The sequence below is a fragment of the Bactrocera dorsalis genome, chromosome 3 (assembly GCF_023373825.1).
Source record: "Bactrocera dorsalis isolate Fly_Bdor chromosome 3, ASM2337382v1, whole genome shotgun sequence".
Lineage (NCBI taxonomy): Eukaryota > Metazoa > Arthropoda > Insecta > Diptera > Tephritidae > Bactrocera > Bactrocera dorsalis.
In genome coordinates, this window is record NC_064305.1 from 79,874,530 (window position 1) to 79,898,896 (window position 24,367).

The following is a 24,367-nucleotide window of genomic DNA, read 5'->3' on the forward strand; positions in this document are numbered from 1 at the left end:
TTTCAAGGACATGCCTTGCTGTTGCACGTGCGATGCGCTCAAATTGATGCAATTTTTATTTATGCATACATACATATGTAGGTCTGTATAGTAAAATTTCATCGGTTATATTATGCGTAGGTGCTATTAAAGAATTTCAATCCAATATGAAAGCTAAGAAGGTGCTGAATTTGAGGTGGAGGTGGTAGTGAGTTTGGTTGTAACATAGAGTTTTACACCATGTGTAAGTATGTATATTAGAGCGGGTCGTTTTACAGCGGGCCAAAAAAGCGTAAAATTGCGTATGCGGGACTGGTTCTACGGATCTTTCTGAACAACTTTGCCAAAAAACCAAACCAAAATCGGTTTTACGCCACCCATTTTTGAGGCGAAGTTTTTTAGAGATCATAAAAATTTGTTTGCCAGTTTTTGAGATATCCCAATAAAATTTAATGCGCATGTTCTATTGATAATTTGTCAGAATCGGCAACCTTTGAATGATTTTGGTGGATATTTTGGATATAAAACGCGTTCTTGCTCGACTCGTCCCGATAAAGCTGATTTTTGTTCAAAAAGACTACCGTGAGCCGCTCCGTTAAATTCGTTTTTAGTCGGTTGAACAAATTAAACAAAATTCGTTTAAAGAGCTATGGCCTTAAATGCTTACGAAAAGTGTTTTGATATTTGGAAAAATCGTTGGCATAAGTGTATTACATCTGGTGGGTATTACTTTGAAGGTGACAAAATAAACTTTGATGAATAATCAAATATTTTGTGTTTTATTTACAATTTCCGGGTACTTTTTTGTCACAATTTACATAGCTGTATATACTACAAGTAAAAGCGTGTACTTCTTGAAATATAGAACCTTTATTTCTATTAAATAATGTTCACTGAAAGTTCATCTCAACAAATTGATGAGTTCACGTACTGTAAGGCTTATTGGCGGCCCTCCAGGAAACATTTAGTTTTAGATGGCGGATATTGATGCCGGTGAATTAGGAAAGTGAGAGTAATGTGTCTGTGGCCCTCATTTTGTCATCTCTATGTAAGAAAAATAATACTAATAGTGCGTTTGAATACAAATCAAATCAGACAATAGATTTTTGTGTATGCAGGGGAGTCCGGTGAACCTTATTAATATTCGCACTGGAATTATAGCAACTTTGCCAACTTTAGTGCTCTTTATAACAGAAATGAGTTTCGCTGAAGTTAAAAACTTAAGAGGGAAAACTGAAACTATTGTTGAACTTAGAGTTCCAAACCCACATTTAAGAAAGTTTATTTATGGGTTTACAATATTTTCCTTCATTTTATAATAAAGGTGCAGATAGCGAAAGCTAGCTAGAATACCCACAAGAACTTAATTTTCATCGTTCGTTGTGTATGGCAGCTTCATGACATAGTAGTTCGATCTGGAAAATTGCTTCAAGTGTTGTGGCGCTATCTTGAACAATATTCCACGTCGAATTTTGTTAAAACATTTCGTCGAAGTTCTAGAGAAGTTTTCCATATCAGAACTTGATGTTGATCGTTCAGTTTGCCTGGTGGCTTTATGTTACAGTACTCCCATATCGACGGTTCCAACAAATATATAGTTTTTTTAGTAAGAAAAAGGACGTGTACCAAATTTATGTTGTGTATATATTTAATAGGGTGTTACGAACATCATTGCCAACTTAATATACCCTGCTCAGTGTATAATAATCGGAACTACTTCTTACTCAATTAAGTGATATTTTGTCGCATAAAACGTCAGTTTGGATTGCGCTAGTTATGGAATAATCGTAATACCGCGAGCAGCGACCTTATCGTATTAGTACGGAGAGGCCAGCATGCTGGTCTAATGGTATTACAATAAAAACATAGCAATACAATTCACCCCCTTCGAATTTCTTCTATTTATATATTATTTTCCCACATAATTATGCACACCAAAGCTGCAAAGATAAAACATTTCATATTAAATAATAGCGCATTTGATAGATCATTATAATTCCATTTAATTCCACATAATTAGAGAAAAAAGAATACATTTTCATGACACACTCATTTATCAAATATTTTGAATTCATAGTGTGTAAATATCTTTAGAGGATATGTTTGTGTCGAAAAGAATTCGACATTAGGGTGGGTAATGTTGGATTGAGATTCGAACAATTAAAATAGTAATTCGTTCTTGATGTTGAATCAACGATCAACATTAAGTTTTTGCTTGGAAACACTTTTATCCGTGAAGAAGGTTCTAGCTTTGGTGCAAACAAAGTTAAAGTTTTCTCTTATTTTAATACACTTTTAGACAAATTTTTCATTTAAGATGTCGCTTTAGTGACATCCATGTAGTGGAGAGCACGTATATTAATAATAAAGACTGAGGTGGCAGATTCATGAGAAACTTTTTTCTGCTATCGTGCTAGCTATTTAAACCTTTTATGTAATTTTAATATAACCTCGTCCAGTATTTGAACTCACGAAATTATGGTTTATTTTCTACGACGTTTCTTTGAAAACGAAATAAAAAAACTGTGATAAGTTACATATCTTCCTAATGCACAAAAATAAGCGAACAAAATACAGCTCGTGCAAGAACTGAAGCCGCTCGACCTTCCCAAGCGATATCGCTCCGCTCAATGGGCTCTTGAAAAGTTCTAAGAAGATCCGCCGTTTTCGAGCCAAATTTTGTTCAGCGATGAGAGCTATTTCTGGGACGAAGAACAATCTGAAGAGATTTAAGAGCTGCAATTTCATCCAGAAAAAACTCGGTTTGGTGTGGTTTTGTGGGCCGGTGGAATTGCCGGTCCATATTTCTTCAAAAATGATAAATCTCATCGACTTATTGAGAGAAAACTTCGGTGAACAGATAATTTCACGTGTTGGGCCGGTCGATTTGTCACCAAGATCGTGTGATATCACACCGTTAGACTTTTTCGTGTTAGGTTATGTAAAGTCTAAAGTCTATGCGAATAATCCTGTTTCGATTCAGGCCTTGGAGCAAGACATCACGCGTATTATTCGCCAGTTATCAAAAGCTCGAACTCAAATGCTGGACTCAATGAATGGACCATCTGAGACGTAGCTGTGGCCAACATTTGAAAGAGTTAATTTTCAAAAAATAAATGCCAAAGAATGTTCTTTCGTTGGATGATAAACAGTTGCCAATAAATTTGAAGTTTCTGTGAGTATGGAGTCTAGAAATGGATCACCCTTATATGCTTTGATTTTGTGCTTAATACGTCACAAACTTTACCTGAGTCAGCTGTTAAAAGTTCTTCATAAAATTTCTCTCTGTAATCCTATCCTTCTAATTTGTTTATATTAGTAACACAACATAGAAATAAAAACAAATAATAAAAATAGAAACAAAAATGTTGGCTCACCACAACTCTGGAGTCTCTGGAATGCCAGAAACACTGAAGTTCTACTGATATGACACAATTCTTCTCTGAAGTACTTTTAAGCTACTAAAACATGACCTAAACAATGTTGCAGACATTTGTTGAATCATAACACAAAAATATTAAGTTATTTTTTCTTTTACAAAATTGTTATCTCCACTTCTCACACAGCTTTTGACGCTTATTTTAACAATCCCACAGTGATCGTAGGTCTTAAATTTCACATTCGCGCGATAGCAATGCATATCTAATTAGAATGAGTTATGCTGAAGACTACATATGCCCTCACATACCCCACAATCATATCTGTAGAAAATAGGAACATATAAAAGTCATCATATGTGAGTAAGAAGCTATAAAGCAATTTCAAAAGGCTTTACTATCATACTTCTTGTCCCACAGCGCGGCAGTGAGTGCTCACACTTATTGCCCCACTACATATATGTATGTAACATAGCAGTGCATACTCGTCTATATGTGCCACAAATGGAGTTTAGCGATAATATGCGCTATGATTTGCCACTGTCTGTAGCCCCCAATGCCTACGTACGCTTCATGCACACGAGCGCATACATATAGTATACCGTTGATCATGATTTTTGACCATGCGCTCCAGTGATAAAAGGCCCCAACGACGCGCACAACTTTTCAGTAGGCAAATTGTGCCCGAATTAACTAGTTTACTTGTTGGAGCAGTTAATGATAACTCAAACTCGTGCAGCTATCGAATGCGCAGTGCTTTACATTTTTCTAATTGATTGGTGAATTGATTTAAGATAACGGTATATTGAAGTTATATTAGAAAGTGTGAAATTTTGAATCGAATACTAATGTGTATGTACATATTTTTATTTGTATAATTTTTTTAAAAGTGTAATCCATCTATCTTGTTATCGTACACGAGTTTGTGATTCTATTTACGCCTTACTTTTGACCAAAATATTGGCATAATGACTCACGAATAACGTTGACTTTGAAGGCACGTTTATTGATATGGAGGGATTTGTATAATCTTGAACAGTGTTTTTATTATTTATTTAAAATTGCATATAAAATGTGCCTGCTCTTTAACTTCTTCAATTAAGTAAATATTCGTCCAATTCCATAGGATCAAATGTGACCTAGACTGCCAAAACCACAAAATGCTCACGTATTTTATTTCAAATCTGTATTATCGTCTTCAAAATAGGTTCCTGAGCCACGCTTATTTGATAGATGTGTTTTAAACTTCGATTGGTTTCAGTGCTTTCATTTTTTTTCGGCTTTTGCTCTTTTCTGGAACACTATTAACGAGATAGTCGCTCAGTTTTAACGTCATATGTCCATTCATAAGACCATATCTCGTCACCAGTAATGTTTGGCGTGATGAATGTAGGGTTCTTAGCTAAGTTGTCAATCGTCTCTGTTGCGAACTCTACTCGAGGTTGTTTCTGCAAAAGATTTAGGTCTTTTGGCACGAGTCTAATTATGCTTCATATTCAAAACATTAACCAAAATGGGTTGAGTCGATCCGCAACAGATGTTTAGATCTTCTGCTAGCTCTCTGATGTCAACACGACGATTTTTAAATACTGTTTCTTTAACTTTGTCGATATTATCATCATTAACAGAGGTGAATGAACGCCTCGCATGAGGCAAGTTTCCGATGACTTCTGAATGCTTTATGCCACTCAAATACAAGTGTTCTTGATAAAGTAGATCCCCCAAAACACGTCTGCAACATTTTTAATGAATATGTGGCCATTATTTCATTGCAAAAACAAAATGTAGAGCAAACTCGTTGTTAAACTTGTTTACAATGTAAAAATCGCAAGACAAGCTATCGCTTTGTAGACAAATACCTGTCAAAACACGCTCTAATGAAGAAAAAACTTCACACGGACAATCTCATACAATCTCTTTAATCAATCTGGGAAATAAGTTTGTAGAAATTCGATTTCAGACGTTGGGGTTTTCAACACTTGAATTTTTTTAGGTTAGACGCTGTTATGATAGACTTTAATATTGATAATAATGAACTCTTTTACAGCTTTCAACAAAATTTTTCAAAATAACCATTGAGGGGTTGAAAATCTTACAAATTGTTTTCTGAAAAAATATCACGAAAACTCTCAAGAAAGTACGATTTAATCTCATGGGATAATCTAGAGTAAAACGACTTACTAGGATTTTCAGGTGCTTTGACTTTCAGCATTTTATTGAGTAATTGCTCTCTAAAACTATGGAGTTTCAAATTCAGAGCTGTATTTTGTAGAGTTTCGGTGAATATTGTAAACTTTTCGTGTCCTCAAGAAGAAAATGTAACATGTTAAAATTATTATTAATGACGGAAAAATTGCTTGGGACATTGTATATCCTAGAAATAAGTAAAATTAAGTAATATCCCTTGCTGAAATCGCAAATGTGCGGTGTTCCGCAATAGTATGATTCCCGGTTGAAGTTCTCCAAAAATAAATGAAAATAGTTTTATAAAGCAAAAAAAAAGTATGTAATAAATATTATAAATTAATAGAATTATAATAAATAATAAAAATGTAATAAAAATAATTAGTTACATGCAATTTTTCTAATAATCCAGTGTATAATTGCAGGTATGTGCATTACATATAAAATATGCTTATATTTATTGCTTTTTCCACACTTATTTACACACTTACATATCTACATTGTTAATAGTTAAATTTACAACTCGTGTGCAATATAACTTTAATTGCAAGCACACGTGCCAAACAAAGGTATTTCCATGGGGGATGGCAATTCTGATGAGCAAATAGCTTAATGCGGAATGTTAGAAAAAAAGTTGCAGTTATTGATTATTATTCAAGTTTTCGCTTTCTTTTCAACTCAATTACATATATTTATATATATATTTCTTTTTATAGTAGGGGGGAGCCGGAGTGCGAAACTTTAATCAGCAAAAACCTAAACTATTCTCAACTCAAAATTCTACCACAGAATCACTGATTTAGAATAACTTCGTGGGAGGGACAGGATAACTCCTCTATTATGCGAACTGACGGACACCTAATCTGTTGAAAAACCTCAGTTTTGTCATATGAAAGCCGACACTTCGCTAACAGCTTTCCATTTCTCAGTCGACTGACACATGAGTGGCGTTTAATTAATCGACAACAAAATTTCCATCAAGTGTGGTTTTCAGTTTTTCCCTTGTATTTGAAAACGAGGACAATAAAATAATACATGTTGAGAGTCTTCTATTTAATCTGTACATGTCAGACATCCATGTCTACTAATTATTTGGGTCAGATGTAGCTCCAGGTCTCCATGTCGTCTGTCTATACAAGAGGTGAAGTCCGGAATAAGTCTGTGAGTCCGGCTTTTGCTATGAAAAAACGCCAGCTAGAACGCACACAGCCTCTCCATCCGAGATAGACTAGCTCTTAATGCCTTCGACCATGTCATAAATCAGTCTTCTTTTTTTAAAATAACTCCATATAATGCTTATAAGGTATTCAGGAGCGTGTATTTTATCCAGGGCTTTGATTATGTGTGACCATTTTGCCGTGTTGGACGCATTCTTTACATCCAGGGGCAATCAAAGCATAGTATTTTTTGCCACTTACTTCTCGTATTGCGTCAATATGGGATATCCTTTTTATAAAGGCGAATTGTCTCTCTAATAATCTGCCGGCTTTCAGGATTGCTAGCTCTAAGCGCTTTCGTATTACATTTTCGTACACTTACCCATTGTGTCGAGCATACACAGAGATCGGTACGATGAAGATTCTTCAGGTGGTTTCTTTGGTATTGTGGGGAAAAGCGCTGTACTTTCCACGAGTCTACGAGTCTGGAAACACCTCTTATAAATATCTTATATATATGTATGTATACATAAGTATGTATGTAAACTAAGTATGAATACATCTTTCAATCGATTTGAAAACAGAAATATATTTATTTTCAAATACTAATAGGGGATTATAATAAGCATACAAAATAACCTATCAAAATTATGACACAGATCTTTATATGAAGTGCACCCTTTGGGGCTATTGTAGCTTCGATGCGGCCGAAGTTAAAGTTTGTTCTTATTTGATTTAATAACTTTGCCAAAAATGAGTGAAACCCGTACAATCTTTATTTCAAAATCGACACCTTTTCGTACTAAACGAAGTGCAACTTAACTTCGCGGGGAATCTCTCCCAAACACTTGTAAAATTATGCACGCGCTGACATCCGAATACTTTATTATTATAACATATCACTACTGTTTGAGTTAGTAATTCTTATTGCATTTCCGCAATAAATTGCCGTAATAAAAATAATTAATAATATTTCTCAGTCGGCATTGCAATTGAAACTTGATCGACTCTGTCGCACAGTGTGTTTAACTCATAAAGCTGTCATTGAAAATTTTTTTATGCCAAACTTACATAACTATTTACTGATAAAGAATTTAAAGCAATATTGAAACAACTATACAAAATTCTGAAAATATACATATACAGCTGTTGAAACTAGTTTAAACCAAATGTCGCAGAGATCACGAGCTTCAGTTTCAGACAACAAATAGTCGGTTATCATAGCGCGTTAACGGATGCCATTGACGGTTACGTTCTTACCGGCATCAGATGCCGATAGAGTAAAGTGATGTCATTTGGGAAGGACAAGTTCTTGTACAAGCTGTATTTTGTACGCTTTCAATTAAAGAAGACGTAAAATGCGCCAAGTCCTTCCATACGTCAGTCCAGCATTTTTGAGCAAACGAAGCAGAAGTGACCACTGTTCAAAGAAAGTGCAGCGCTTCATGTAAGCGGGTGTGAATGAAGTATGACTATGAATTAGGGAGAAGCCTATGCCAAAGCATGAAAGTACCTTGCCTGAGCGCTTAATGAGAGTAGGAAAAATAAATAATAAATAATAATTATATATTAATGCAGTATTAACTGATAAATCTAACTAATTCTCTATAAACTGTAATTTTATCGCTTGATTATTATAAACACTTATTTCTTTGTAATACAAATTACTTTAATACTGCATGTCGGCCCGTGAAGCGCTTCCGATTATTCAAAAAAATTCTAATAAATCCTGGAAAAGTACTTTGTCGACAATACTTCATACATACTTATACATACAAATCTATATATTATATTAGAACCTATAATATATGTATGTACGTACACTCATATTCAGTATTCGGCCAATAGCTGAAGAGCCTATTCATTGTTCTCGCCGGTATTGTCGGTATATCTAATTTTTATTATTTCTCTATCGGTCTCACTACTGTTGGCGGCAATTAAAAATTCAGCCAAATCGGCGAATTCTTAAATCAGAAGTGTTTGGTTAGCCAGAGTAGACGGTTGCCCTATAAGAGCTTCAAGTGTAAAGTTATTCGGTAGAATTGGAGTTAAATCGGTATGAAGGATAACATTATATTTATGTGTAAATAAAATTAAAAGCTAAAAGCAAGTGCAAACTATGCTCTGTGTACTTTTACCAAAAAATTATTGAAACTAGAAGATGGTGCAAAAAATTTAATTTATATATTCAATAGTGGCTAGCGAATGTGAAAACATATTTTAATGATTCTAAAATTATTTTAAGAAATAATTATGGAAGAATTATTAATACCAGACGGGGGAGGTAACTCGGCATTCAATGCTAACTTTCAGGTATATATTTATTTATATTTCCTATATGAAAGAGCTTATTACAAAATCCAATCAACTTACGAAGTTGATCATACTGCTGGATAACATTGAGGCGCCCTCTTAAGGAGCAGCAAAGGAAATCGGTTTCCTTCGATTCCATTCTTATTACCGAATCTTCTTGCGTGGCTCATTATTGTATTCCTCAGAGAGAAGTTATTGAGCAAACTAACTTAACTTTTTAGATTGATTGATGACTAAGCAAACAGGAAAAGAAAATAAAAATATTATTTGTTTTGGGTGATTTTGTGGCTTAAGAGGTTACACGGGTTTCTTTGGGTCAAAAACAGCCTTTTTCAACAATTTTTTTCTCATATAAAAAATGAAATATTTTATTAGAACTTTTTATTGTTACAAACATATACTATTAACAAAGAAATTTTGAAATAAAAAAAAAAAAATTTTTTTGGCAGGATAACTCCTTACAGAATTATCAAGAGTAAAAAAAAATTTCCTGAAGATTGGTTGAGTAGTTCTCCAGACATCTTGCCAACCGACTACAAAAACACAGTTTCGAGAAAAACACGTTTAAAGACGGTGCGCACAAGTTCTCAAGGCTGCATCTCCGAAACTATTACTCGGAACAACTGGAAAATCTGTTGAAACCCGTAAACCAAAGTTTTAATGTGAAGAGTAGAAGTCATACTTCGCAGGACCTAGGCTCGAAATCAATGTTCGTTCACTATAAAACAAGTCTTATCTAAAGGCGGTTTTTTCTCAGCAGTTAATTGCAAACTACTTTGTATATTTCGGCCTTACATGGTCGGCTTGAAATAACTTCTAGAAGAGAAAAATTAGTAAGACTTTGTTAAAATTTGTAATTTATCCTTCTAAATCTATGTCGTCCTCTTTAAAGTAGTCGCCCTTGGCTCTAATACACTTTTGCCAAAATTTTTTCCAATCCTCGAAACAGTTGTTAAAGAAAATTTCCGAAAGAGCCTACGATGCGCGTAGAGATTCACATTTGATGTCTTCAATTGACTCAAAACGGGTTCCTCGGAGTGGTTGTTTGAGTTTGCTAAATAGCCAGAAGTCACACAAAATTAAATCAAGCGAATACGGTAGTTACGGCACCATATTGGTTGAAAATGTAGCGAAATACTCACGAAGAATCAATGCAGTATGCATAGGTGCATTATCGTGGCGCAAAAACCAATAGTTATCCGCCCATCCGCCCTCCTTTTACGAATAGCTTCGCGAAAACGACCCATAACACTTAAATGGTATCTTTTGTTGACAGTTTTTGGCCGGTCCGAAAGAATTCAGAGTCCACCACATCTCGTTAATCGAAGAAAACTATCCAGAAAATCTTTATTTTTGACGTGGGTTTTTCGGATTCGGGTCACCATTGCCACAAAATTCACTAATGATTATTTTTATGTGACATGTGGCACAAATGTGAATTAAAAAGTCTTAGTATTTTTTGCGCCCATCAGTATATTATCTATAAAGAAAAAACCAAATTTTAGTTAAACATATTTCATTCATTCATATTCATATTTATGAATGAGTTTCGTAAATATGTAGATATTTTTCATAAACACCTGTCCACAAATTGTTCCGAGTGCAGACTAATCAATGACGGAAATTTCCGTGTATATCGTGTTACAAATACAGTGAACAATATGTCGAAATAGCATGCTATAAATAACAACTAAGGAAGGGCAAAGTTCGGCTGTGGTGGAATTTTTTGTACCCTCACAATTTGCAAGGATCAAAGTCGAGGATAAAGGTAAAAGTTATAATCTGATTTCTACAATATTTAGACATGAGGTTGTACATATGTATGTCTTAAAGGCAGTCTTTATGCCAAGTTTTATTTGTATTGTACTCGTATAGTGAACGTATCAAATGCAATGAAAAATTTTAAAAGTGATCCTGGTTGTTGTCTGGTCTGACTTATTTTCACAATGTAACAAAAGGATGTCAAGATATACGATTTCCCTAAAAATAGATGATGCCACGATCTTCTTTAAATTTGTACACCGATTTCTTCGCTGTCTTTAAGCACGATCTTGTTGTTGTTAAATATAATGCTTCTGACATAAACGTCATATGGATAGTGGAGTTGACTATTATTCAATTTCTTCCATTTTTACAGAGTTTAAGAAGGTTCCAAAAGTATTCGTTGGCAGCTAGTTTGATAGGTTTAAGAATATTTTGACTTGAAGCTATTAGGGGGCGAGACGGATGGACTGACAGACAGACAGACAGACAGACAGACAGTCAATCGGATTTCAACTCGTCTCGTTAGTCATCCTAGTAGTAGTTTTAGGTGATACCAACAGCCATTAGGTGAACAAAACTATTATACTGTGGCAAGAAGTTGCAAGAGTATAAAAATTAAAACTGGCGCTTAGGTGAACAAAACTATTGTACTCTTTAGCAACAGGTTGCAAGAGTATAAAAATTAAAACTGGCACGCAGCGTATTTGCTAATTTCTCAAAAACGTGGGAGGATTTTAAAATATAAACTATTTATGTATATTTCAAAGTATTTCCGCTTATCTGACGTAGAAAACGATCAACTATTTTCAGATCTAAGTATTGAAATAGCTTAGCTGCGTAAGCAAATCATATGCGAAACAAGAAACTATACGTAAAATGCAAACACAAAAAAAATGTTGGCTAAAAAACATAAGAATCATGAATGACTTTTTACAAAATACAGTTTTGGTCAATAAGAGATTTCTCTATAAAAATTTGGTGGACAAATGCGTAAACCAATTTGAAATCATAAAAATGAAAAGACTTTGGCTTTGCTGAATTTAATTTATCATTTTTCTTATAGCTTACCGAAAGTGACTTGCGACATATTTTGTGACAAGAGAGCTCTTGAGACATAAAAAGCGACAAAAACAATACGCAATACCGTTCGGTCTAGACGAACTTGCAGACGCGATCTCGGCGACAATATCGCTTGAGGTGGCGAAGTGAAGTGCGCCTGAGGCTCAGACGTTTCAACAACAAAAATCAAAACAAAATCACTTAACAAAAAAAAAGAAAAAAAAAAACATCATGACTGCTTCATTAGCTAGAACCGATGTGTCACTGCCATCGAATACTACGCTCTTGCCCACCATACCACGTCCATTAAAATTATGGCAGATAATCTTCATGATCTCCAGACTTATAACAATGACATGTAGTCAAACAACAACAACAGCAATGGCTCCGTTGTTTATGCCGCCGACTTTGCCGAAAGTTTGCCTATACGAAATGGGTTGCTTGCAGGGCAAGCATATGCCTGGTTTAGGTGTACACAATTTCGAGGCATTTCTGGGCATACCGTACGCTTTACCGCCAGTGGGTGAGCGGCGCTTTGCGGTGCGTAGACATAATTTGAAACTTAGGAAGTATTATTATAATGGCGTTACTTGACTTTTGCAGATTCCCAAAGCATTTCCACGCTGGTGGGGTATGTTGGACGTGACCGCGCCGAAGCAGAATTGTGTGCAAAAGAATTACATACTACCAAATCCGGTGGTGGAAGGCGTTGAAGATTGCCTTTACTTGAATATCTACAGACCAATAGTAAGTGTGTACGCCCGAGTAGAGGGAATTTACAGGTTGCGCTGATATTTCATAACAGGGTCTTACATAATTTAGAAACATTGTTGATGAATTGTTTCAAAAACATGAGGGGGATTAGAGATATTTCCCAGGAAATAAATTTTTGATGCAGGAACTTACGATCAATTGAGCAGTAGGTTAGTTAAATATGATGGGAATTCAAAAAACATATACTTTAGTTTCGTTAAAGCAACCTTGTATTACATTACTTTTGGGCTAGCGAAGTTTAATTTGAAATATCAGTTATTCCATTACATGTCTTCCCGTTAGACAGACGCCAAACAGTTACTGCCCGTTATGGTTTATATACATGGTGGCGGCTGGTTTAGTGGCAGTGCCAGTCCACTATTACATGGTCCCGAATATATTATGGAAGCCAAAGAGATCATCTTGGTATCCATGGCTTATAGATTAGGACCATTTGGTAAGTACTGACTCACTGATTAACACCAGAACCTTTCTTTTAATTATTAATGCTTTCTGATGGTTTTTTCTTACTTTAGGCTTTCTCTCAACCGACGATGCCAATATGCCCGGCAATCTGGGTCTTAAAGATCAAAATTTGGCGCTGCGTTGGATTAAACTCAATATCGGCGCTTTTGGCGGCGATCCGGAGAAGGTAACCATATTTGGGCAAAGCGCTGGTGCCATTTCCGTGCACCTGCACATGCTGAGTCGTCAATCCGAAGGTAAGTTAACTCCTACGAATGCTGCCGCATCGTTATATTATAGGAAAAATCGTTTTCGTTCAACTTTCAGGTCTCTTTCGTAGCGCTATCACTATGAGCGGCACCGCAAATGTACCATTTGCCATTAATGACGCACCGCTGCAACAGACTCGTGACATCGCACGGTTTTGTAACATCAGTAATGTAGAAGAGCTGAGCACCGCTAAACTCACACGCGCTTTACGTGCGTTGAGCGCCGAAGACATAATTAATGCCGGAGATAAACTCAAATATTGGAATGTGGATCCCATGACGAATTTCCGTCCAATCGTCGAGAAGCACGGCGACGGTCATGCATTTCTAACACAACATCCTGTGAAAATAATGAATGAGGCTAAATACACGCCTGTGCCATGGCTGAATGGTGGCGTACCGGGTGAGGGGGCAGTTCGTGTGTTCTCCATCTTAGCCAATGAAACGCTAAGAGAACAATTCAATGCGAACTTTCACGAGCTGTTCGAAAAGCTGCTCGAGTTTCCAACGCACTTTACGCGTGAGCAGTTGACTGTAAAGACGCAGCTGGTCATCGATGAGTACTTTGGGGGACGACCGGTAATCGATAATACAACCGCGCAGGGTTTCCTTGACGTGAGTGTTTGAGTTTGTTTATTATTAAGATTTATGGTTTAAAAAATTTATTTGTGTTTTTGGTACAGTGCATCAGCGATCGCGGTTTTCATCATCCCTTCTACAATGCCATCCGTGCTTATGTGCATACAGTCGATGTGAAAAAGTATCCGGTCTATTTGTACAAACTCAGTTACAAAGGTCATCATAGCTTTACGAGCATTTATACGGGCGGCGTGCCAATCGGCGAATTCGGTTCGGTACATTGTGATGATCTAATTTATACCTTCCGTGCGCCTGTCATATTTGCCGATTTTAAGCAGAGCTCGGCAGATGCGTCTCTAGCCACGTACTTTACCCGGAATCTCGTTCATTTCGCCAAATATGGGTGAGTTGTACTTTGAACATAATGACAGTTTTTTCAAGTGGTGGGGGTGGATTTTAATTTCGGAGTCGCTTATAACATTTAGGCCCCATTTTACGGTAACATGAAAAGAAGAGCTTTTTTTCGAGAGAAGAGTTTTCTTCTTTTCATTGTTGGTGTTTTTTACTTGGCGGGTTCCAAACCCAGCGCACGACCTTGGGGAGGGTTGTTCGCCTTTTCACTTTAGCTCGACTTCGAATGAATGTTTTTTGGTTTACCAGAGGATACTTATTCTAAGACCGGAAGCGTGAGATACTTGAGCCATGTGTAAAAATGTCGATTCGACTTATTCCTAAGTGAATGAAGAAGTTTCCTTACTTGCGTGATTTTCTACACATGGCTCCACCCGCACCGAAATCCAACGCAGAATAATTCGAACTGAGTATGCAATTGAGAAGTAAAGTCCTCTCTCGACGAACAAAGACCGAATTCTACAAGTCACTCATCATCCCGTTCTGCTATTTGGTGCAGAAGCATGGACCAAAACAACAGCTGATGAGTTGACGTTACGAGTTTTTGAGAGAAAGGTTGATTTTAGAGTCTTTTGCGCATTGACAACGGTGAATACCGCAGTCGATGGTACGACGATTTTGACATAGTTTAGCGGATTAAGAGACAGCGGCTACGCTACGCTAGTGCATGTCGTTCGAATGGATGAAAACACTCAAGTTCCGAGAGTATTAGATGTAGTACACGCTGGGGGAAGCAGAGGAAGACCTCCACTCTGTTGGAAGGACCAGGTGGAGAAGGGCCTGGCTACACTTTGAATTTCCAACCAAGCGAAAAGGAAGAACGACTGGCACGCTGTTTTAAACTCGGCTATAACCACATAAGCGTTGTCTACGCCAATAAAGACGAATGAATGAGTAAGCCCAAAAGTAAAATGGCTGTAGATAGAATAATTTTACCTTAGTTGCACTGTTTTTCACAAATGTTGGTAGCCCGCATATTTTGGTACTAATTGAACGATATGAGCTTGAATTCTATACGGTTCTGGGTCCAGGGAGCTCCTTCCTTGACTTTCTCCAAAACATATTTCTTTAAGACTATATTATTGTTTTTTGGATATACCTATCAATTTTACATGGCAATCTTTTACTTCCAGCAAACCGTTGAATGTAGACGCCTTAAAACCATGCACGGCCGCTACATTTGACCAGAAATCGGATGCAATTTGTGATTATCAAGAATTTTCGAATTCTGGCAATGATTCTTTCAAAACTTCCACAAACAACAAGTTTAACGTGAAGCGTGCAAAACTATGGAATGCGATTTTGGAAATAGATGATTAGTTAAAATTAGACTGAGGTTCGTTAGAGCAGTTATTTATAGAATTTAGTAATGTACATAGTATCTTAAAAAAGTGAGCGCAAAACTCACACAAGCTGAGATTTTAGTATTAGCATTTAGATTTTTTATTGAGCATTTATATGCATATATTTATATAGATTTTTATGTCATAGTAGATTTTGTAGAAAAATATTAATTATTCTAACGTAGTCATATATCATATAGTTTAAGATTATACATATTTATTATATATGGGTGCTTATCAGTTCTGAAGATTTTTTTGTATAATAAGTTCGTCCCTTGTTTTTTAAATATTATAATTTGTATATTCAGTACTCTATAACTACCAATATATTTTATTGTTATAAAGAGTGTCTAATAAAAAAAATGCAAAATAAAGCTGCCAAAATTCAAACAGTCAATAATATTACTATTTTTAGTATTACGAAAAAACCTGTGGAAAATAATATTTTTTAAGGTGCCAACTGAATCAAATTTCACCCGAGTTGATCCATTTTTTTGTTCGTGTGAAGTTTGATCTCTATGGCTTTTATGTGCCACTTAGTGTGTGTTTGGCAGCTCTTTGTTTTTGAAGCGATTTTTAACATGAAAAAATTTAACAACTAATTTGTTTGAACTTTTGTGTTTTTAATGAATACACTAAAAATTGTTAATAATATTGCAGAAATGTTTTGGCGACTTTGCTTTATCACGAACATAAGTATTTGAGTGGTGCTTCCATCTGTCTTAATGACGAATGACAGCTAAGAAGTTAAAGAAACAGTGCTTGTAAATCTTCTTATGGAAATCCAATAGATAACAGACGATCTCAACACATTTTGGCTAATGTTTTCACTTCTCAACATACCCAAATGCCAGACTTACCAAAATAACTATATCTTTTGCAAAAATAATGTCAAGTAGAGATCGCACAAGAAGCTTTTGACAACAAGACCTTACATTCATCAAACGCATAAATAAGAGTAGCAGGTTTATGAATATTACGAAACTGTCGCACGATCTTGCGAATGACGTTTCAAACATAAGCAGGTATCAAAACTCGCTGAAGGCACTGATAGCCGTTTCCGCTGAGGTGTGTGGATATTACAACTTACCTTTTTTTTGCTTATTGCTTCATTATTCGTTTGGTTGTATATTTGAAAATATTCACGTGCTTATTTAAAAAATTTAAAGAAAGAATTCCGTCAAATGTTTTATTTATTTAAATTAGTTTCCTTCAACCGAATATTAATTTTTTGATTTCCGAATACGAACATTTTATGTAAGAATCCCTCAAAGAAAGAAAAATTTTATTTATTTTCTCATACTCTTCCGAGAAAAATTTAGCAAGAAATTAATATTCCATTTCATTATTGTAATTTAAGGATCACTTTAAAATTTTAGCGGTCATTAATAAGAAGGTTACATAAAAGGGTTCATTCAATATCCATTTCATCCACGCGACTGCGTACGCGATTTTTCTTCTTCGACTTCTTCGTGGGCGACACTGGTGGAACCAGAAAAGTTTCTAGAAACTCAATGGTACTTAGAATCGTGTCACGGCTTACATTGCCAATGTGATCTCGATCGAAGTAAACAATCGGTTCGTTCGAGTTAGCGCAAGTACAAGGCGTAGAGCGTAGCGGATCAAGCTGTTCAACATCGCTGGGGCTTGTTGTAGCTGCGAAAGATATTAAATGCGTTGACAAAAACCGAAAAATGATTTTAGTTTTGTATAATAAATGTAATTAAGTCATGAACTTAATATTTTTAATAATTTAATATTTTTTTTAGTAATGATTAAATAATTTCTGGAAAATAACTATTTTTTTTATACATAAATACACTTTGTCAACAAAACATTTAATAATTACCGAAAAGTGGTCTGAAACACTGCTTTATCTGTATCCACTTTTGGCAAAACTGCTTAATGGCGCTATCGTTTTGTTTGAAAAATGTCCTGGCCGTTGCATCGACACGTCCTTGCATGAAGGTCGGTATGAAGGGCCATTTGCCTTTGGCGGCAAAGAAGCAAACTATATCTGTGGAGTTACCGCGTTAACAATAATTTTTATATGAAAATCTTTTTTAAACTATCTACATGGAATATTGAAGAGATGGAAGAAGCCGCGCCGCTGTTCTAGTCCAGATTTCGCTAGTATGCCACGTTCTTCTGTCTCTAAGCTCGGTCCAAATAAGCGGCCTTCCTTTTGAAACGCTTCGTCGGCGCTATCTGCCAGACTAAATGGTATCTCCTCGATGTGTACGCTGCGCATATAAGCCTGACTGAGCGCCAGTTGGTGGAAGATCCAAAGGAGGCAGGTGGGCAGCACGCACCAGACAAGTTGTTCGCCTAGCGATTTCATTTTTAAATTTTTATTTTATATTTTTTGAATTTCCTTAAATTTACTTTCAATTTCGTTTGTCAAGCGTGACTTGTGTTCGCCTTCAGCGAATTATGAAATTCAACTGAATGTAGTTATTCTCGAAAGTCCTGTGTTGTCCTGCTATATCCTGTAGGTATCTATTGCATGTTATTCACTTTAATTGCGAATGTACGTTGCAAATAACTATGGAAAATGCATGCTTTGCATGTTAGTGACACATTTTTATTAATTTCCATGTACAAGTATGTTTATGTGTGTGTGTATATGAGCAGCGTTTTACGTAAAACTGGTTTATTTGCATATAATTGACAGGAAAAATCAGGATAAGTTAATGGGACTAAAGAGCAATGAACCGTACGTTGAAATCAGTGTTATGTGGTGTCATGAATAAACTAGTTTCCTCTCGCATGTGAAACCGATTAAATGTTAATCATACGCACTGTAGTACCTACTGCAGTACTTTTATACAGTAGAAGCATGCCAAAATTACGCGTACAAAGTTTCATTTCATGCTTGAGCGTATACAAATAAACTGGCCAAACATCTGAAATACCTTGTAATAACAAACAATTATAATTTTCGCTGATTTTTTAACTTGGTTGTAAAACTCCTATTCATATGCCTCACAATAATTATACTTACTGCGATTTAATGAAATATAACTAATGGTAAGCCAACACCAGAGGGCTGGTAGATATTATGAGATGATTTTGGTACAGAAATTCACTTGGATGTTCATTATGTTGGTAAGAGTTGATAGCAATGACAGAAATATTTAATTTATAATTTTCCTTTTTACCACGATAGGTAGATCAATAACATGACATTGGGACAAAATTTTTGCAACATTAATTATTAACTAATAAGCACTATTTGAATTGCTAAGAAGCATTGCAAAAAAAACTTCATATATCGAATTTCCTAGTGAATTGATCTCGAATTGCAGAAAAGTCGATCGCCATGAGCCCGTTGTCAAATCAAGATTGACGGTTAATAGTGTTTTGTTATGTATTTGTAGGATCTGTAGGTAACCATCAACTATGAGCTGCTTCCCTATGACCAAATTCTTAATTCAGACCGGCATTGTCAAAAATTGAAATTCAGTTAGAGAGAGTAATTGTCCAGAGCGTACAGCTTTTGCCAGTAGTAGAGCAAATGTATTCTATCAAAACATCTGAAAGTCACTAAAATCGTGTGACTTGTCAGAAACTTCAGGAGCTGGGTATGGATGTTCATATGCATCCACACTTTTGCATGCATTTAAATCACAAGTCGAAGCACATTTTAACTCTGATTGAGGTATCTGCAAAAAAGCAGTTGTTTCAGTTTATATGTGACACCTCGCATTGTCATGGTGCAGAGTTCGGCGGTTGGCATTCCGAATTTATTGAAAGACAGCTGGCAAAAAATGGTTGTGTACCACTTAAAATTCACTGTTAGGCGCTATTCTAGTTATATGGATGCGAAAAAATGGCAAGCATTTGCTTGGAATCTCAGATAGTCCAATTTTCGATGCCTCGTTCAAGCATTTCGACTGGTAACTTGCGAATGACACGCGTGATGTTTTGCTCTGAATCGAATGGGGATTGTTCGCATAGACATTGCACTTTACGAATCCCTCAGGAAGAAGTCTAACGGTGTGATATTACGCGCTCTTGGTGGACAATCGACCGGTAGAAAACGTGAAATTATCTGCTCACCAAAGTTTTCTCCCAATAAATACATTGATTGATCTGATGTGTGAGAAGTGGCGTCGTCTTATTGAAACAAAATCAATTTTAGGCATCGAATAGTCGATTATCAAGACGTGATAACAGTCGCGACATCACTAGCATTATTTCTAAAGAAATATGGACCGATGATTCCATCACAAAAACTTGTTTTTTTTTTTTTTTTTGAAATGAGCAACTCTTAAATCTCTTCAAGTTGTACTTCGTCCCAAATGGTCTAACTTTGCATGTTTTTATATCCACTGAGAAGAAATGGGCTTCATCGCTAAACAAAATTTGGTTCGAAAGCATCGGATCTTGGAACTTTTCAAGAGCCCATAGAGCGAAGCGATGTCGCTTGGGAACGTCGAGCGGCTTCAATTCTTGTACGAGCTCTACTTTGTACGCTTTCAATTTAATATCTCGACGTAAAATGCGCCAATTATTTCCATACGTCAGTCCGAGTTGCCGCGAATGACTTCCCACGGTCATCGTGTACACTCCCAGCTACGGCTGCTATCTTTTCTTCACTCCTTGCCGGACGTGATCTATTCGGTCGCATATTATCCAATAATAAATGCCTCTTCTCAAGATGGATAATGGTGTTGCGAATAGTATGCTCAGTAGATCATTATGTTGACCATATCTTTCAAACAAAAATAACATGACAACTTGACACGAATCACGCGACAATCTGTCAAAACAGGCTATTGAAAAAAGTACATTTATTTGAATTAACCGTTTTATGTAAATATATTTTACTTTTATTGAAAAGAAATGAAAATATTTTCTTGAACGCATTTCACATTTATTACAAAAACAGTGAGATAAATTTAATATCATTTATGCATACTACATTACATTATATACTTAAATCATATACCCATATATTTAACTTATAAAATAGCACTTCAGTAAATAAATATATTTTGCACAGACTTAAATATTATTCAGAAATAAAAATTAAATTTAACTTATTACTTTTTCAACAAGTAAAGACTTCTTGTAAAACTAATTAATATTTACATATTTTTTATTATGTAAGTATATACTAAGTAAATGCAGTGAAGCAATTGAAGGCACCTTTTCGATTGGCATATTAAAGCTTCCAGTTTTAGGAAGCGGTAGATCTTTTCTATTTTATCTTATTTTTGTTTTTTGGTTTTTATTATTTATACATTTATACTTTATATATTTCATATTTACATATATATGTGTAATTTGCTAAACTAACATTTAATTACATATTAATTTATGTACAAATATTGTCAAATTCACTAAACGAAATAATTCCATATTATTGCATTAAGAAAGACATTTTACACTAAGCGAAGCTAAGGCTACAACTTTTAATACTTTTATGTTGACATGGTACTCTAAATGTACGATGTTTGTAAAAATAACAAGAAAATTATTCAACTATGTTTACTAGTGTAGGCACTTGTAGTTTTGGCAAAACGATTTCGCCTTCAGTTCGTTGCAATTCGATATCTAAGTTCGTATTTAGTACTTTTTGGCACCACTTTGCTGTATGGCGAATTTATCTAACAACTAAATATATTCGAAAGAAAAAAAAATAATGGAAAAAACTATACCCTACCCGCCCAAGCGGCGCAGCCATTAAGTAGTTACATTTTCAGTGGTTGGTATAGTTGTTGTTGTAGTTGTAAATAAATTGCTATTTAATTGCAGCTATTTATAGCATTTGTACATCTAAAATTACGCGCTATGTTGTTGTTATGGTTGTAATTAAGCGATTACGCACAATCACAGTCCTGCAGCATTGTGCGATCGTTGTGACTCTTGAGCGCGAGCGTGGGCGACACTAACGGTTGCTGTTTGGGCGGCAGCGCATTTACTTTGGTTTTGGCCTTTGACTTCTTCTTCTTCTTTTTCGAATTGCGACGACAGCAGTACCATGTAAAGACTGTAAATGAAAAGAAGGAGGAATTCAATTAATTAAATTGTTTAATAGTTTTTCATCGTTTTAAGATTCGCTTACCGAGCATCGCCAATGCTGCTGCCGCTGCGATCGCCCACCAGCGCCAGCTGAGCACTTTGGCAAGTTCAGCCTCTGCTTTACAGCTATGATATGTCGTTGAATTGACAGTTTCGTTGTATGGATCCGGACATTTGGTGTTGTCGAGGTCGTCTATAAATAGATTTTGTAAAATTTTAGTAGTTTACTAATGGGTGTTGGTTAAAGGGGGGCAAAATAAACGAATCATATAATAATAACGTTGTAAAAATTACAAGTTTATTTTATCGATAACTGGATATTTTATTTATTTTATTATTGATTACTCTTGGCAAAATTTTATAGAACTATGTTGTTAGTTTTATATAAATATGCGTGTATGAGTTTAAATGCTTGTTTGAGCGCGTGTTCTCGAATAATTGCATCATATACATTCCTAAAGTAACATTTCCTACTTTTCATTTGATAAGCACACAGCCTAAAAGTATGCAACACCTAACAGCTGTGAAGGCGCGATCATTACAGACGATCAAATCTATTACATTTTCTTGTATGGTGAGTGATTAGTGTTTACAAATACATACACTGTATTACATGCGTAGATATATTATTTTTGCATGTTACGATTGTCTATACCGTTAAAACTACCATAATAAAATTTAAAATTTTTTCTGCGTATTCACCATACAATGATTTAACAGATTTTGCTGACCAAAAATCGAATTTTGGCAGGCCAAAATTGTTAAAATTTATGGCTTCCATTCAACTTTTTTTTAATTTTGTCACTTAGTCAGTTTTTGGTTTATTTTTTCGATCGTTTCATTATATGTAGAATATTTGGTAGAAATATTTTTCTTTTATTTTTATTGCAGCGGTGGAGAACCTTTTCGTCGGAGACCGCGTGTAGCTCGAAAAATATTTAACAAATTTTTCTTAAATTTTTCATTCAAATTCAAATTTTTACTGTGTATTTTTAAAATATTTATAAATACACTCTAAAACAACTATGGATTTTTTAATTCACAAAAATCGCACTTTTTAAGGCGTCACAAATGGTTTGCCCCTTAAGGGTTGCATGTGTTTCAGGGCTTCAAAACAGGAAGTTTTTTTATTATCTTATTTCATTCTATAATATATCTAAAATATTGTCCTAAGCTTTAAAGTTGATCCGAGTAATAGCTTTAGAGGTACAGTCTTAGAAAAGTTGTGTGCTCGAGGTCAGCTATATAAGTAAGTCTTTCCATGATGAAATGCTAAACAATACTGAACAAAAACAACATGACAGCTTTACACAACTTACTCGTGATCTGTCCAAAAATACTATTGAAAAAAATACCTATACTTGGATCACCCGTTAGTCACTTTAATTATTTCCTAGGGACTTTTCTTTTGAAAATTTTACAAAACCCTCATAATTTACAAAATATTAAAAAAAAAATTGGATAAAATGTTTAATTTGTATATGAAAAAATATATAATCTCGTTTCTATATGAGGTAGTAAAATATTCAAAAGTTTAGTTTTGAACTTCCCTGTACTTGCAGTCATAATAAATGATTGATGTAAGTAAATGAGTCACCGGATATGCATACATATATATATCAATAACGAAATCAAAAACATCTTGTATGCAGAGCCTTATTAGCAATAAAGTTCCAAGAGCTAAGCTTATGAAGCAAAGAAATATAACATGATGGAATAAAGTTTTCCATATAATTTCTTAGTCATTATTACACAAATCACGAAATTTTTCGGTTTTGTTTTCAATCGGAGCTTAATGAAGCTAACTAAAATCAAATAGTATTTGATGATAGGGTTGATATATAAAATGGGAATCTGTGAACTTCCACAACCGAGTCGAAGCTTTTATGGTCTTATCGTACAGAGGAGAGAGCGGAGAATGAATTCATCTTTTTAAAAGAGAAACAATTTACAATATTTTATATTCAATATTTCATACTTAATATGACAAATTACCGGAGGTGTAAGATTGGAAAAATTATCATGTAGAAGTTCGATCCAAACCTCATCAAACTTAGTGATTGTATTTTCTTTTTAGCATTTTAGTATTTTCACTGGTAAACAATTAATTTTTATAAGTATTGGCATGCACTGCCAACAAACCTTACTCTTTTTTAAGTATTTAATTCTATTTAACTTACCCAAAGATATCGGGACATATTTAGAGCTGGCGCCAATATATCGCAAGTACCGATTCACTTGTTGTAGAGCGCAATCGCTGATTTCTGTTTTTGTCAGATCCATTGTGCGCAAATTGCACATATTGGCTAGTGTGTCCACGGTGAGTTCAGTCAGCGGATTGGATGAGGCATTAATTTGCCATAATTCTGAAGAAAAAGTTAAAAAAGTGTGTTAAAAATTTGATATCCGTGCAATATATTTGAGAGATTGATCAAAACTTGATTAGGTAGTTCAAATATGGTATGGCAAAGACGTATTGACTAAAAAGTTAGTTAGGGCCTTTCCCATATATTTTTTACCTAAAACAATTTTAAATAAAATTATTACAAACATTATTTTCTCCAAAAAATATACTATCAATTAATTTAATTTGGTTTAATATAGACTGATTTGGTGTCTTAACTATTTTTATCACGTTGAGTCTATTTTTTTTCTTTTATTTTTTCAAAAGTATTATAACTTTA

The 24,367-nt window shown here is 35.0% G+C and overlaps 3 protein-coding genes across 6 annotated transcripts in view; 1 reads left to right on the plus strand and 2 right to left on the minus strand.

Annotated features, from left to right (window-relative positions):
- Positions 1–16,038, plus strand: part of LOC105229968 (uncharacterized) — a 32,534-nt gene extending 16,496 nt beyond the window's left edge. Inside the window, exons 20-26 of the mRNA XM_049452755.1 lie at positions 11,986–12,373; positions 12,437–12,580; positions 12,890–13,043; positions 13,123–13,308; positions 13,379–13,935; positions 14,004–14,302; positions 15,444–16,038. Coding sequence (XP_049308712.1) covers positions 11,986–12,373; positions 12,437–12,580; positions 12,890–13,043; positions 13,123–13,308; positions 13,379–13,935; positions 14,004–14,302; positions 15,444–15,630 — 1,915 coding nt within the window. The 3' untranslated portion in view covers positions 15,631–16,038. The remainder of the gene's footprint in view (positions 1–11,985; positions 12,374–12,436; positions 12,581–12,889; positions 13,044–13,122; positions 13,309–13,378; positions 13,936–14,003; positions 14,303–15,443) is intronic.
- Positions 16,039–17,028: 990 nt separating this feature from the next.
- Positions 17,029–18,240, minus strand: LOC105230021 (uncharacterized). The gene is made up of 3 exons (XM_011210589.2): positions 17,730–18,240; positions 17,503–17,670; positions 17,029–17,309 (listed from the first exon to the last, which is right to left on the minus strand). The coding sequence occupies exons 1-3, from the start codon at positions 17,992–17,994 to the stop codon at positions 17,065–17,067; spliced, it is 678 nt and encodes a 225-aa protein (XP_011208891.1). The 5' UTR covers positions 17,995–18,240; the 3' UTR covers positions 17,029–17,064.
- Positions 18,241–20,860: 2,620 nt separating this feature from the next.
- Positions 20,861–24,367, minus strand: part of LOC105230022 (immunoglobulin superfamily containing leucine-rich repeat protein 2) — a 34,253-nt gene continuing 30,746 nt past the window's right edge. For all 4 annotated transcript variants that reach the window (XM_049451796.1, XM_049451795.1, XM_049451797.1 and 1 more), the window contains 3 exons: positions 23,864–24,049; positions 21,727–21,876; positions 20,861–21,651 (listed from right to left, as the gene is read on the minus strand). In XM_049451796.1, the coding sequence (XP_049307753.1) occupies positions 21,482–21,651; positions 21,727–21,876; positions 23,864–24,049 (506 nt within the window). In that variant the 3' untranslated portion in view covers positions 20,861–21,481. The remainder of the gene's footprint in view (positions 21,652–21,726; positions 21,877–23,863; positions 24,050–24,367) is intronic.

What these genes read in the sequence shown, in the direction of transcription:
- LOC105230021 (XM_011210589.2), bottom strand. Translation starts at nt 17,994, where the DNA reads ATGAAATCGCTAGGCGAACAACTTGTCTGGTGCGTGCTGCCCACCTGC. An exon ending in CCATCTCTTCAATATTCCAT is followed by an intron (nt 17,671 to 17,729) that starts GTAGATAGTTTA and finishes GTAACTCCACAG; the next exon opens with ATATAGTTTGCTTCTTTGCC. An exon ending in GTGTTTCAGACCACTTTTCG is followed by an intron (nt 17,310 to 17,502) that starts GTAATTATTAAA and finishes TATCTTTCGCAG; the next exon opens with CTACAACAAGCCCCAGCGAT.